The sequence below is a fragment of the Platichthys flesus genome, chromosome 13, assembly GCF_949316205.1.
Source record: "Platichthys flesus chromosome 13, fPlaFle2.1, whole genome shotgun sequence".
Taxonomy (NCBI): Eukaryota; Metazoa; Chordata; class Actinopteri; order Pleuronectiformes; family Pleuronectidae; genus Platichthys; species Platichthys flesus.
Genome location: NC_084957.1, coordinates 15946787 through 15962759, shown reverse-complemented (window position 1 = coordinate 15962759; position 15973 = coordinate 15946787). Strand labels below are relative to the sequence as shown.

Genomic DNA, 15973 nt, shown 5'->3' with positions numbered 1-15973 from the left:
CTCCATGACTGATCTCAGTGTGTGTGTGTGCGTGTGTCATCCCTGACGTTACAGACCCGCCTACATCACCCTCTGTCTCCCCCCCGGTGACACACGCACTCAGAGGGGGGAGACTCTCCAGCAGCTGCGGGCAGGAAGAGTGAAGAGCCCGGAGTGTCAGGGCCAGACGTCCGCATCCACTGCACCTCAAGACGCGTGTCCTCAGTGGCATGGACTCCGGAGGAGAGCACTGACCATCCAGGAACCATGCCGACTGTCCTCGGCGGCAGAGAGAAACTTTCCATCGTCTGTTTTCTGCTCCGATGCGCGTATTCTCAGGTGAGAGGGAGCATGGAGGGGAAGGAGCTGTGATCAGTGACGGTAGTTTGATCTCTTGGTCGTATTTTCTATGTGAAGTCAACAGTTTGTGCAAAAAGTAGCTTCAGGTGTAACCATCCTGTGGAATGAATAGCTCTGCATGTTCTGCTCTTACCTTCACAAAGATGCAGTTTGCAGCACTCTCAGATTTTTCTTTAAAAGCCCACAACACAGATGGTGGTGAGGTGGACCCTTGCTGCAAAGAAATGTGCATATAGAGATTGGAAAGGAATAATATCAGTGGGTGAAATGATTGTAAATCTGAGGCAAAAATAGCCTCAAAGACAGTATGCAAAAGCCTGTCAGATTTACTTAATGAAAACTGAGAGAATGGATGGACTGAAGGAGGGAAAGCACCCAAAACAGTCTCTTGTTTGTCCTATATGACTGTATAAATGTTGAAGAAATACCAAAGCAAATGGACATGCCAAATTTAACCTGAAGGACGAGCATAACTTCAGTAAATGCACGTACTTTAAGAATGCAACAGGTGATTATAGTGGAGCTGGCTCACATACAGCTTGTTGTAGCTGTTATGATGGGTTGCGGTGTGATTGGCCCTGGGGGATTTCCCTCATCTGGGTATTGCACCAGAGCCGTGATGCTAGTGGGTAGGAAACACATCGCACATGATAATGCTCTTAACTAATGGGCCTATAAGAGTGAAGTGGCTTCAGAGTTTAGCCCGAGCACCACCACAGGGAGCTGAAATACTGTCCGTCTGTGTTTATGTTTTTCATTCAGCGCCTACAGGCCTCATGGCTGCTACAGTTTTCTCTCAGTGTTTTCCACCCGCAAGCTTGAAGTCCAGCCACTCAGACACTGACCTTAGTGAGTCATGCTTGCAAGAAATGACGGTTTCACACACACACACACACCACATGCATGGACGATGCACCACACACACACTTTCTACTGTGCATACCAATGTTGCCCAGATGGCAGCAAAGGCGAGAAAGGGGTATAAGAAGCTAAATCTTATCTCCGGAATTAATGCTCAAGCTCAAGGATTCTGGGCTTTCATGCCAACATAGTGAATTTGAATTGTGAGCTGGGTTGTGAAACTGAGAGAAACACGGGGGAGGGCAACAGAAAGTGAGAGAGAGAGAGAGAGAGAGAGTGAGAGAGAAAGAGAGAGAGGGGTTGCCTGTGGACAGTTTCCCGTGGACAGGAAACTGAAAAGTTGCTCGCAATAGTATCAGCATCCGTCTGATCATCTGCAGCTGTGATTTCTAAGATATGAATCATCAACGTCCTCTCAACTTTCACAATTACTGTGTGTGTGTGTGTCTGTGTGTATGTGAGTGTGTTTGGGGGGGGTTTACAGTAAAGGGTGTATGTGAAAGGTACAGCAAAAAGGCGGGAAGCACTGTTCGGAAGGTAATTTTCATAATGTGTACATGTGTGTGTCCTTGCGATGCAAACGTGAAAGAAATGAATTATTTAGTTTTCCATACATGTGAGTATACATTTGCATATTAACTGTATTTCCTGTGTAGGAGATGCTCACTGTACCCACTTGGCTGTAATGTAGACGTCTAACTTGCTTTGTGCTGCCAGGGATCTTCTTTTTTCCAGGTGCTTCTCCAGTTGATGAATGAACTAATCTGTTGCTCTGAGGTGTAACAAAGCTCCTCTGATTAACCGTCAGTCCTAACTTCCTGTGACTTTGTCTTCATTTACCATCACCTCCATTCTTCTGCTTTGCACAGGTAACAGGAAGCCAACACAACAGCTGTGCCAAAGATATTCTGGAGGTAAGGAAATGACTCGAGTTTGATTTGCAGGTATCCCAATGGCATTGAACCTTTGCAAAAATTAGCTTCAGCCCTTATTTAATGCATTCAAGTCATTTTAAATGCGTTATAGTCTAATGTGTTTTAGTCACAAATCATTTGTGTAATTTATTGGTTGAAACTGATTATTCTTTTCATTATTGATTAATCTGTAATTCATTTTTGACAAATGTTATTATCGGTTATTCTATTAAATATTCAAATATAGTGTAAACATGACAGATGTTCCAAACTTAAATTAAATCAGGAAAACAGCAAATAATCACACATGTAAAGATGGATTGAGTGAATGTTTAATAATGTTGCATGAAAGTAATCAATCAAATCGTGAACCAGATAGCACTGGTAGCATGAAGGTTACTGGTTTGAATCTCAGCTTAGCTTGTTTGCATGGATTTCTCGGGGGAGTTCCAGCTTCCTCCCACAGTCCAAAATCGTACAGATCGGGGTTAGGTTATTGGAGACTCTAAACTGACTGTAAGTGGGAATGTTTATCACTGCCGACCTGTCCAGGGTGAACACTACATCTCACCTAATACCAGCTTGGTTGAATCCAGTTCCGTGTGACCCTCAAAGCAGTATAGATAATGTGCGGATGCATTGAATGATTAGAATAATAGTTCCAGATTCATTCTCTATCAACCAACGAATCAGTTAATTGACTAATAATGTCAGCTCACCGATCTGAGCATCCCAGGGGTCTTTGTTTTCATGTTATGTCAGGTTTCCTACGGTGTAGTGGATGTTCGGTCCCCAGTGTGGGACCGAGAAGAGGAGCGCAGCAGATGAACAGGGATACAGAACATGGGGTGAGGGGAAGGAGGCAGATAGCAACACATAGGGCTCCACCTGGGAACCTTGTTGTTGTTGTTAGAGGAGGGGGCGTGGGGGGGGGGGGGGGGTGACGGGTGAGGGCTGCCGCTGTGTCCTCTGTGATTGAGGGAGGAGAGTTAACGAAGTGAAAGGGTGAGCAAGGAGAGGAAACACTTGTCTCCCCGGGGGCACAATGTAGAGAGAGGGAGGAGAAGAGGAGCAGAAAAGGTTGAGAGTCGCTTGATCAAAATGGGTCTGCTCATGAATGTCTTATACTCTAATTCAAGATAAATAGATTAACTTTTGCTCTGTTAAATGCAAAAAGATTGATTATTCTGTATGGTGGTCTAAATATGAAGCTACAACCAGCAGCCAGTTATCTCATTTTAGCATAAAGACTGGAAAGAGCAAAGCTTATTTCATCTGCAAAATGTTTTAGGCAGATTTTGTTAATTTCAGCCACGCTACTGTTCCCCCCAGAATCCAGCCTTTATGCTAAGCTATGCTAACTGGCTGGTGGCTGTTCACACACACATACATGGTAACGTCTCCATTACGTCAGAGGACTTACATTGACTTACATTCATTTCCTAGGGATTGACTCTAAACCTAACCATAACTATTCCTCCCTTATAGCAATAACCTTAGCCATAACCTTAACCTAAACCTAACACTTAACCTTAACCCAGCGGTTGGCAACCTGCGGCTCCGGCGCCGCATTCGGCTCTTCAGCCCCTCTGCACTGGCTCCCTGTACAGTGCATGTTGCGCATATTTTTCGCGAAAGGTGAACTTAACGAATCAGTTCTTTCACATGATGAACGTGAGTGAACGTCACGTTCACGTTCATTTTTTAAATAGTGAAAACAACGAGTTTCTCTGGTCTCAGCTGATCAGAGATCAGCGCCTAAGCTTCTTGATCAGAGCAGAAGCTGCAGGTGGTTTGTACCGATCTACAGTTTCTGTGTCGGCCTCCAGTCTGACCTGCTCTTACGTTTTGTTTTAATATTTCAGCAACTCAAATATGCGTCACATCCCATTACGTCCCGGCGCTCTTCCCTGCAGGTCGCTAATCTATAGTTCCGACCCCCGGCCTCGGTAAACTAATCATGGATAAATTCTAGCAAAGAAAATTCTGGGAGGGAAATAGAGTTTAATTCTGGGTGGACAGATTACTTTGCTTTCACTGCCACCAATGCTGTCTTACATGTATGTTTGATATGTGGCGAGGAATTAGCAAACAATAAGAAACGTAATGTAAGATATTTCCAGAGCAAGCACACAGCATCTGCTGAAAAGTACCAAGCTGGAGATGAGCAAAAAAAGTTCTGTTTTTAATTTATTCCAAAGTAGGCCCACACATGTATTTTGTTCTCCAATTCATAAGAGTTTGGTGATTTTGTAACAGCTAAAAATAGCAGTTAAATGTCAAAAAAAAAAATTATTGTCGTTCTATGACAGATTTAATTTTGGGGAAGAGGGGGCGAAATGGCTCTTTCGATAGTAAAGGTTGCCTACCCCTGCCTTAACCCAATCTTAAACAACGACCCTAAATTACACCTAAACTTAAATATAAAAATAAACGTTAACTTTAACCTTAACCTTAACCTTAACCTAAATCTAAATCTAAATCTATATCTAAATCTAAATCTACATCTAAATCAAAACCTTGACTTTCACTCTGTGCTCCCTGTAGAATTATTACACACATATACTTTACATTACACAGGACCCCCATGCTTGCACACTGATGTAGCTGAGGAGCCAGATCAGGTTAAAATACTGAACGACCATTTTATCAGCAACCACAGGGATTGTCTGAGTGTGGCTCAGGGCAATCTAATCAACAGAGATAATAATCATACCATGTACTGTGGACACAGAGCGGTCTCACTTAGGCTGGTTTCCTGTTGTGTGGTGTGTAGTGAACAAATAAGAAGTGGTGTAAATATTCCTGACAGGTCAGATGTATATGTGTAATCATCACAGACCCGTCCGTAGTCCCTCAGGGGGACAATGACATGTGGATGTGTACACATGTGCACAGACAGACCCAGCTTGCACACAGAGGGATCACAGGCACACAAAGGAAGAGCTGTGATCCTAAACAGATCCAATAGATAAGAAATAAAGAAGAAATGCCTCGAGGACGATACAGCTATAGTGATCATCAAAGAAAAACCACACAAAAATCCCAACATCTCTACTAGGTACACACTCCATCTCCAACCATGAACTGTTACTGTATAGAGCCTGACCCACATTCCCCCACCCAGACACACCCCCCCCGGTGGGGAGGAACTGTGCTGATAACAAGAGTCAGCTGTCAGATGCCCTGCACTCTCTGCACTGTATGTGTGTGTAAATGGAAGAGAATCAAAGGGGAATAAAGAAAGCTCCGATGACAGATTTAGGAAGCCTGGGGTTTGTTTATGTGAAGATCATCACTCACAGTGACATCGCACAATTCACCTTTGACCCCGTTTTTCTATTGCGCAGGACATGACTCAGTCGTGGACGTCCCAGCAAGCCTTAGGGGGGGACCAGGCCCAACAAATCCTCTACAACCCAAAGGTATGTATGTGTGTGTGTGTGTGTTTTAATGAATCCTTTTGTGCCTCCATGATAAATTGCCTTAAGTGATGTCATGGGAGTCGGCATCAGTTGGGTCTTAAGATAACAAAGGGGAGGGGGGGGGGGGGGCTGGAGTTAGAGATAATAAATGTAACCAGACCTCTGTAGCCCCCTCCTCATGTCTGTTAGCATCTAAAGGCTACATTAGCTACCACTAGCATGACGCGCCAGGTTTTTCATGAAGGAGAAGAATGTGTGGAATTAAATATCTTTTCCTTTGCTGCATTGATTTTGATAATTTTTCTGTACGAGCAGCAGTATTATGAATATGACTAGACATATGTTATAGGTTTTGACGACTTGTGTACTTCAGTTATCCAAATTTTTTCCAATAAAGTTCAAACCCTGAGAAATCCCAGATTTGGCTCAAGGGAACAGGCCTATTGCCTCATATCTGCTCTGCTGCTATGTGGGGTGAATAATCTTTAATACATTATCTCAATCATGAAAATTATTTGCATCAGGTAGATTTTCATCTGGAAATGGTGTGAACAACTCCCATGATCCCTCACTGTTTCAGGAAGTCATGGAAATGGGGCTTCTGTGATTTATTTTTGGTCGAGAGACTCCTAGTGGCCGAAGTTACATATTGTATGTTTACCATTTCATGTTCTCTCTCTGTTCCAAGGACGTGAAACAATCGACTACACAGCCAAGGCAAAGTAAGAAGTCTCCACTGATTGATAGACTTTCACCTCTGATAGCAGCAGTGATTTACAACTGGTTCTCTATTGAATGTTTAACATTTCTCTCTCTGTCAGGTCGGGGGGATGTTCAGCAGCGATTGACCCGTCACCCTCATGTGGCACCTCACAAATCGTAAGTGATGCTCAAGGAAACACGATCCACTAAAAGGTCATCGTACCTGAACCCCAACTGTGGAACGCACACAGACAATAACTTGAAAGACTCGCTTAACCAGTTGTATTCTTCTAACCAAGTTTTCTGAAATGAATTTAGGAAATGCACGAATGAAAGAAAGGGAGAATGAAGGGAAGTCAACACACGGGGGGGGGTTTGGTCGGCTAACTTTGTGTTTGTTTTAGCCTGTGTAACATAAGCTAGGTCAAAGGCCAGTTAACGGTCTTGGAAGCTGTCAGTGGAGAGCGATGTGCTTCTGTGTGTTAACTCTTTACGTCCTCCTTTTAATTTGAAACACATGTTCAGTAGTGTAAGCATGTCTCCAATGATCTCACAGCCTCTGATATGTAATGCAGACGCTTAGTGACAGATAACATTTACAAAACCTTTGGAAAAATTATTGTTTTCCAAAGTGAGTATTTTGAGCTCTATATAATCTATGGATATATACAGTATAAGCAAACAGCAAAAAAAAAAACAATACTTTTAAAGATTTAATAATCTTATTTCATACAAGATATATACGTTTTAGTAAAATGTCATTGTTATCCAAGAAGGTCTTGTTGTATGAACTTAAATTATTGCTAACTTTAACATATTACCTGCCAAATTGTTCATGGTTTTCGAAACCCTTTTTATTCTGAAATATAATTGGTTTATTTCAACTTTATCAGAGGTACAGATAAATCATGTCCCACATATTAAACAGTGGATCACGTGAATACATTTGACATATCACATTTTCAAAACCCCACAGAAGCATTAATCTTAGATTTTTAAACAATGGCTTACTTGATTGGATTATTTAATTTAATTTATATTGCTCTATTACTCCTTATATTCTATTATTTCTATGATCGATCCACATTGAAAAAATCTTTCTAAAAAAATTACAATTGCAATGTTTGTTTACAGCATGCTCGCTGATGACCTTAAGCTGAGCAGTGACGATGATGACACTCAGAGGGTGAGTATCTTCAAATTAATTTTCAAATGATAAACCTGTATTGGTAGTTGTGACATCAGCTGATCTTCATTGTGTTGTGCAACTAAACAAATACTGTGTTTTGTTTGGTTGCGTGTGTTTGGCAGCTCCGGTTGCACGTTGCCTGTTTTTCTGGTCTCACACGCCCATAAGGCGGCACGAGCTGCACTTTGATAGTTGTCCTTTTTTGCCGCTAATTACATAAAGAAATAAAGCAGCACAGGTAACAAGTATGGCGAGTGTACTAAGCTTTTCACCGGGCTGCTGCTGCTGTGGATGTTGACGTTTCTGCTTTTTTCCCTCTAAAGGCCACTCACGAGTCAGCACCCTGGGACAGACACAGGTACTCGATTACCAAATTTCATTTGCATGTTTATTTTTTAGTGTCCGTCTGTTAACACAAGTTGAACCGTGCGTGGCATTAAAAAATAACACAATGTCTCCGCCTTTGGGTGTGTTGCTGCTCTCATCTGTGTACCTATGCTGACCCCCCTCTTGATGTTTGTGTGTGTGTTGACTGACAGCCTGTCAGCACAGCGAGCGCACACACATGGCAGGCGGGTGAGACATTCCAGCTCGGACTCCTCAGGCTCAGACTCCACCGTCGGGTCGGGCAGCAGCAGCCCTCGTTCCCGCAGCCCGAGCCCGGACGTTCAGCCAGATCCTGCATCGCCGGCCGCCGTGCAGCCGCCGTGCAACAGCAAGGAGGTAACCAAGCCAGAGTCTGGACTTCTGCTCTCTCATCTCCTCCGTCCGTGCCTCTCTCGTCTGTGTTTGTGTGCCTCAGAGGGGAATTCTCCGCAGGGAGTGGTGGCCACAAGGCAGTTGACTGCAGGTGTGGGGAGGGACGGAGGAGTGAGGAATGCGTGTGAGTTGGACAGGAGGGGGGAGAATGAGGATGTGGGGTCGAGGGGCAGGGGTTGCTTTGGAAATTAGTGCCTGGGTGTCATGTCAACAGGCTGAGCCCCTCGGGAGGTGGAAGTCGTCAGGACTCGGGTTCATGCCGACACCGAAAACCTCCTTCAGAGAACAACAACTCACAAGGGAATGTGTGCGACTATGAAGGGCTTGTGGAGGTGAGGGGCATTGTGGGGGTTGGTGTGAGACCTGCACTCTGCGTTGGAATGAAGGGGGGAAACCTGCTCCTCTTTTATGAATGGAAGGCCCTGTACACGACATAGCAGACTGTATGACCAAACATGCTCGACATTGGGCCGATCCAGAGAGAGCGGGGCAGTTGAGTGTGTGTGTTTTTGAGGGAGGGTGTGGGTGTGTGTCTGTGGTGGGGGTGGGTGGGTGCACGCCATGTGTTTTTCATTTACATGGAGCATTTGAGTGTCTCCCGGAGAAGAGATTGGGGGTTGGAGAAGTGGAAGCAGCAAATCCAGACTTCCAGGTAGTGAGAGAAAGAGGGAGGGACAGAAAAAAAAAAGAGGGGGGGAGGAAGGGAAAGCGAGACGGCACAAGAGATGCAGTGTCTTCCCTGGAAAGAGGGCGAGGGATGTGGAGGTGGGCCGAAGAGGAGGGTGGGGGTGGGGGGGTAACTGTTTGACTTGAGGAGTAAAGGTTTAATTTAGCTCTTGGTCAGCCAAGAGAGAGAGAGAGAGAGAGAGAGAGAGAGAGAGAGGAGGGAGAGAGAGAGGGAGAGAGAGAGGGAGAGGGAGAGGGAGAAGGAGAGAGGGAGGAAGAAGTTTGCTCTGAAGTCGTGAGTAACCCCTTTGTTTTTTATTTATGTATTTGAGTCTCGGACTCCTGCTTTCTCTCGTGTTCGTCTCATTGTTGCGGCCACCGAGCCAGTTGTTAAGCAAACATGAGGTGAGTCATTTGACATTGAACGGGGGAATGTTGAGCTACTGCAGACTGTCACACGCTGAGGTTTTAAAATCTGTTCGACTTATTTTATTAAATAAGTACCTCATTACCTCATACCAATTTGTTATTTGGAGTTTGGTTGGTTTTAACAGCAGCTGAGTCTGTGAGGTGCAGTAAATGTGGTACATGTTTGATTCATGGCTCCGTTGGAATGTGCAAACGTTGGAGTGTGTGCACACTTGTTTGAAATATGTGTCAGTCCTCATGTGGTTAAACACAACGCCTTTCTCTGCTCGCACTTCATCTCTACATTAGTGCACAGAAAGACGTGTGCAGAGGCGAATTAACAAAGTACATTTACTCCCAAAGTAAAAGACAGACATACCTCAATGTATATTTAAGGGCTTAAGTTACAAAGTTACTATCACTGAGTACTAACCACCTATTTCCTGGTACAGAGACGCACATTGTACTTTCTTGTATTTAAAATGCAGTCAGATCTTTATGACAGTACAACAGAGTATTAGGGCCACTTAAAGGGGATAATACAATTTTTAGAATAAATCCGTACAATTACTTGTTTTTTTCTTATTTACTAAAAATCATTTAAACCACATTTAAATCCACTACATCCAGATGTTTGTTGAGAAATGTAAGAAAATGTTGACAACGCCCGATCTCTAAATGTTAAAGAAAGTGGGACAAATTATTCCTGGATCTTTCCCCCTGATCCCGATCCATGCCATAATCTTTAATAATAAAGTAATATAAGAATAAATAGAACATTTTAACGTGGTATTTATTTCCATATTGTTGTATCAATATAGATTTCATTTGAAATGTATCTAGTTCATGATTTATATTTTTAATCTCTCTCCCTGTTTCTGTGCTTTCTTTAGACTGATCACCCCGCTACGGCCCAGTGGCAGTTGGACAAATGGCTAAAGAAGTCCCACAAAAAATCGGACAGCAGTGAACAGGATCTGTCCCAGAGCGCTAGGAGACGCTTGCCCTCTCCCCACACCCAGCGTGCCCCATCCCCAGCCAGGTCCTGGGACAGCAATCAGGAATACAGCCCCAGTCAAAGTCCTATTCCCAGCCCACAGTTCAATTACAGCCACAACAACACCCCTCTTCCAAGCCCTGGTTACAGCTACGGTCCGAGCCCCAGCCCCTTCACCAGCACTTGCCCCAGCCCCAGCCCGAGGCTCATCTCCATCCCCAGTCCAGCTTTAAGTAAATGCCCCAGTCCGTGTGGGAGCCCGCTGGGCAGCCGCAGCCCGAGCCCCCTTCCTACACATCCTCCAAGGAGCCCAAGTCCCAGCTTACCGTCTCCTTCAAGGCTCCGTCCCTTCCCTGAGATTCAGACACAAACTGTCCAAACAACCAATCCCCACAGGACAAAAGTTAGGTCGTGGATCCCCCCGTTGCCTAACACAAAGAACAAGCCCACGAATGGTTCTCATCCTCAGGCGACTCATCAGCACAGGCCCAGGACCCGACCAACGTACGACCAAGAGCCAAGCAAATTCAAGGCCTCTGTCACAGTTTTAAACTCAGACCTGAATCACAGCCAGAAATCTAGACCCAAGTCTAAGGTTCATCCTGATTCTACACCGATCTCAGAGGCTCCCAAAGCCAAACACACTTCACATTTTGAGCAAATCCAGGGCAGCGGGTCCAACCACAAGCCCGGGCCTCCGTTTCAACGTGGCTCACAACTTAACCCCACCAGAGCAAAGCACTTAGCTCCTGCTAGTCGTGAAACCAAGGCTGGCCACTGCTCTCAGTCGCAATCTACCTCTAAAGCTGCTGCTAATTCTGCCAGTGGGTCGAACTCGAGGGCTGGTCCGAGCCTGAAACCAAGGGCCAAGCCGTGGGAGGCCACAGTGCCGACACCTGTGCAAGTGAATCCCACAAAAGCGTCAAGGAAAGTATACCAGACCAAAGAACAGGAGGTGGACCACAGGCGAGATCATCCAACACAAACAGAGGGGAGAAAACACGAGAGGACAGAGGACAGACATCGGGAAAAACAGAAAGAAAGAGGGGCGAGCAAGGAAGACAGGAGGCTGGCGGAGGAGCAGCTGCTGAGACGTCCCTGGATCCAGAGTTCAGCAGAGGAAGAAGAGGAGGAAGAGGAGGAGGGAGTGATAGAAAGGCAGAGGAGGAGAGAGGAGACAGCAAAAGGGGAAAACAGGAGGAAGGAGCAGCAACATCGGCGTGAATGGCAAACAGCGCAGGTCAGACAGAGACCGCCCACTGATGCCAAGCAACGCCGACTGAAGGACGACTCAAACCGCCAGGGGGCGACGAAAAAGGGTGTGAGAGCTGAGGAGGAGAGAGAGTTACAAGCGGACCTTTCACCTCCTCCGTCACGTTGCCCGACTCCCCATCGACGGTCTTCCTCATCCTCTTCCTCGCGTTCAGATTCTGAATCCGAACATCCGATCACCAAAGTTCCAGCTGACTCCACCTCCCACAAGAGACTCGCCAAGAGAGGGCAACCAGGCACGGGCAGACCCGACACCAACAGGCCCAAGGCAGCGCCCCCCAGAGGCGCCACTGCTCATCCAAGCGAGGGGCAGCCGGGCGAGGCCAGACAAAAACTCTACACCCTAGTCCCGTTTGGGCGAGGCGACAAGTCTGTGGTTTCTTCCCAGCGAGGGCTCAGAAACCTGGTGGTGCAGATCGACCTCTGTCTTCTCAAACGGGTCCCAGACACCACGAGTGGCCCCGCCATTAAAAAACCCTCTTCCTCTCCCTCCTCCTCCTCCTCGTCAGCCAAGGACAAACATAGAGACACCATGAAACACCTGTACACACCTGAGACTGTGACAAAAGACAGCAAAAGGAAACGCAAGGTAGACAACTTGTATTTTACGCTAACCTCCGCCAACTAGGAAAACATTTTTTTGTCTGAGTAACTCTAATTGTTTGTTGGCAGGATTACTCAAAACCGACTCCAATTTCAATGAGATTTTGTGTGGAGGTGGGGCATGACCCAAGGAAGCACATGTAACATTTTGTTGCGGATCTGGATCAGGCCGGCCTCAGGAATCGTTTTTCTTCCTTTTTAACATTGTAACAGAAAGTGTTGATTATAGAAATGTTTTTGTCTTTGTGTGTTTGTGTGCGTCCAGCTGGAGAACGGTGTGTCACACAGAGAAGGCAAGAGGAGTCTTCCCCACACCGGAGGAGACCTATCGGATCGCACAGAGCCCTCAGCTCACACAGCTGGGCGCAACATTGTGACCGAGACCACACACAATGGGTAAGAAAACACCACACACACCTTTGCATTCTACCCACGGGTGCACTGGCTCCAGCTGAAATCAGATTGGTCCCTGAAGTGCCCCTGTCCTGTCAGCAGTCAATGCAAATATGCTTGCGTGTGTGTGTACTCAAAGGTTCTGCGAGGAGTACTTAGACAGCAAGAGGCCGCTGTCTCCCCTGTCTCCACTGTCCATCAGCCCAGATCCCAGCAAACCTCCTCCCAAAGCCAGGACTTCAGAGCAGCACCACAGCCACAAGAACAGAGACAAGACCAGAGATTCTGCGGTGAAGGTAAAAACAAATCAGCTGCTTATTGACATCACCCCAGCTCTAAAGCTTGCATCACCTAATTTACACTACACATTTGTCCTCAGCCCAAGATGGAGGTGGAATGCGTTAAAGTGTCCAGACAGACCCAGCCCCCGTCTGAGTGCTGGGGCCCTGCAGGACACCAGGGGGCCATGAATAAATATGAAAGGTGAGCAATGACATGCACTCCGCGTAGTGCAGAACTGCACAGCTCACCTCGTCTGTGGTTTGCCTGATCAAGACCCAGCAGACTAATAGATTTACCGATAACAAAAACACTCTGACTGTATTGCACTTTCTTTGTTGTTCATCTTCCTAGTCCTCACCACGCTGAGTACTACTTACACGAAGCGAAAAGGATGAAGCATCGAGCCGACGCAATGGTGAGAACTTCACCTTCTACATTATCAACAGCAAAGAAAAATATATTGCGAAATTTTCTGGTCAGTAAGAAAGGAAAACCAAATTTTTTATTTTATTTCAGTTTTTTTATGATAAAGTTTGTGGTGGAACTGTAAAATAATGAGCCTTAAGGGTTTGATAACAACATCATTTTTTGATTCCTAATATCAGTCCTCCCCGGGCTCTTGTGCATATTGAATTGGCAAGTCAGAGAGAGGCTGTGGAGCATTGAGGGTGTAAAATAGAAAGAAACAGCTAAAGAGTAAAAATATGCAAATTCCAGATGCCTTAATTTTTCTTATAGAGCCTATATACAATATATGCAAAAGTAGATTCTTGATAGGACTTGAACCTTTTGTAAAATTAGCAATCTGTATGTTACGCTTGACTTGACACATCCTGTTGACTGACCTGCCAATTCACGCTCGTTTTAGACACCCAAGACTGATATATTAAATTTCCTCTTTAATATTAACTCCAGCTTTACATCATTTTTCTTTCGGTTTCAGGTGGACAAGCTGGGGAAAGCTGTGAACTACGTGGACGCTGCCCTCTCCTTCATGGAGTGTGGGAAAGCCATGGAGGAAGGACCGCTGGAGGCTAAATCTCCATATACCATGTACTCGGAGACAGTGGAGCTCATCAGGTGAGTCCAACGTTAATTCAACAAGAAAACAGACCGTTTCCATGACCGGCAGCAGCGTAGTTAATATTCCCTGTTGGCTGTTTTTTCAAGGTACGCAATGAGGCTGAAGAGCCACTCTGGCCCTGGGGCAAGACAGGAAGACAAACAGCTGGCGGTTCTGTGGTGAGTGTGTCATCGCCTGTGTTTATGCCACATCCATCATCACGCTGAAGAGCCCGCAGTTTTGCATGTGATTTTGAGTTTGTTTGACCTTCGCTTGTGTGTCCACAGTTTCCGATGCCTTGCTCTACTTTACTGGCAGATGTTTCGGTTAAAGAAGGACCACGCTCTGAAATACTCCAAAGTGCTGCTCGACTATTTCAAGGTATACCGGAAAAAAAGCCTGATTTACAATTTTAAATGGAGTGTAAGCATCTGTATAACGTTTATGGTGCCGTTACAGAGTTCTCCCAAAGTGCCTTCTACACCACCCTGCTGGAATGACTCTGGGAAGTAGGTGGATAATACATTTTTTTCACAGCCTCTCTGTTCAATCCATTTATTTTCCATTCCCAGCCACTGAACCCTCATTGATCACCATCGCTCTCTCGCTCCTGTGTCTCCACTCCCCAGGGGTGCAGAAGGAGCCCCTCCGTCACTCTCACCCAACGCCAAACACCTTGCACGGAGTTCACATGGGGGCAGCACCTCCCCCTCCTTCATAAGCATTCCACAGCGTATCCACCAGATGGCAGCAAACCATCTTACCATCACCAACAGTGTGCTGTACAGCTACGAGTACTGGGAGGTGGCCGACAACCTCGCAAAGGAGAATAAAGGTACATTTTCAGAGATATATAACCGATAATATACTTGTTAGAAATGCATTTTAATGGATTAATCCCCCTGAGGTATATTGTTTTTTCGAAGAAGTCCCACACATTTACCAAAAAAACACAATAACAGTAATATAGATATTTATTGAATTAAGCCACTAATTTAAGATTTTGTTTTCCTTTTCTCATTGCAGAGTTCTTCAATTACTTGAATACTTTATCAGGGCCGTTGACTCTTCACAGTAGCATTGCTCACACGGTCCAGTTCACCAGACAGGCTCTTCAGTGGATTCGCATCAGTGCCAAACTTAACTAAAAGAAGAGGGATTTTACTTTCACCTGCTCGCTGGATCTCCAGGCTTCATTTACCGCAGAAGATACAACTCTATGGATCTCCGCTGTGCAGCTGACAGGACAACACTGACACACGCCTGCTGCACTGTGGAGTTGGATTAAAATCTCATGGAGCCTGACATTTGTCATCCTCATAGGATGTTGTGACGCTCACCGTCTGGGCCTTATTGTGTGAAAAATCCTGCTTGAGGTGCGAAATCACTGGATTATTCTGACGAGGTGCCTGCGCTGTGGATTTAAAGTCTCTATTCATTTGCCAAACTCTTCTCGGATCTTTAAGAACTCACATTCGAAGCCTTTCTCAACCTTTGGAATGAGTCATTTTTTTCTCTGGGGCCAAGACAGGAGAATACGTTTAAAAACGATCAATCATTCACCACTTTCTCCAAGAAAAACACTTGTCGGCATCTTTTTTACAAATGAAGGTGTAAAAGACTCTTAATTGTAAAAAACTTTTTCACTTTAATGTGTTTTTACTGTGCAATATTTGATGGATGTCAGTTTTTAGAAAAAGAAGAGAAAATACAAGAGAATAAAATGTTGGTGAGTTAAGTTACAGACTTTTAAAAGTTACAAATCTTATTTGTCTCTTTCCTGAGTGTGTGGTTGTGTATTTGAATGAAAAATGAAAGCTGTCGAGTTCTTCCAGGCTTCAAATTTAATTTGTTGGTTCTAGAGAAGGAGTATAAATTTAACATTTCCGTTTTGTATGATAATGCATCTCATTAGACTTATGGTTTTAAGACAGAAGATTAAGGGATTTTTCGCTTAAAGGAAACAGGAAACAGCGTCAATAACAAAGTGATGATTACCAGGTCATCTGTGGGTCAAAATATTCAAAATCATCAGAAGCAACTGGAACACGTTTAACTTAGTGTGATAGTCATTCATTTCATTAATTGTTTAAAATCCTT

General features: G+C 45.0%; 1 protein-coding gene across 1 annotated transcript; it reads left to right on the top strand.

Moving 5' to 3' along the window:
• The first annotated feature begins 246 nt into the window (after positions 1-246).
• aff3 (AF4/FMR2 family, member 3) lies at positions 247-15691 on the top strand. Its single transcript, XM_062402978.1, has 19 exons — positions 247-318; positions 2070-2114; positions 5465-5539; positions 6228-6261; positions 6361-6418; positions 7376-7427; positions 7754-7788; positions 7970-8153; positions 10157-12121; positions 12401-12531; positions 12668-12824; positions 12908-13011; positions 13162-13225; positions 13754-13890; positions 13981-14052; positions 14161-14254; positions 14333-14382; positions 14503-14708; positions 14900-15691. Exons 1-19 carry the CDS (start codon positions 247-249, stop codon positions 15019-15021), a joined length of 3657 nt encoding a protein of 1218 aa, XP_062258962.1. The 3' UTR covers positions 15022-15691.
• The last annotated feature ends 282 nt before the right edge of the window (positions 15692-15973 follow it).

Coding starts and splice junctions, on each gene's coding strand:
- aff3 (XM_062402978.1), top strand. CDS start 247: ATGCCGACTGTCCTCGGCGGCAGAGAGAAACTTTCCATCGTCTGTTTT. Junction 6,262..6,360: donor GACTACACAGCCAAGGCAAA/GTAAGAAGTCTC, acceptor TCTCTCTGTCAG/GTCGGGGGGATGTTCAGCAG. Junction 13,012..13,161: donor GCCATGAATAAATATGAAAG/GTGAGCAATGAC, acceptor TCATCTTCCTAG/TCCTCACCACGCTGAGTACT.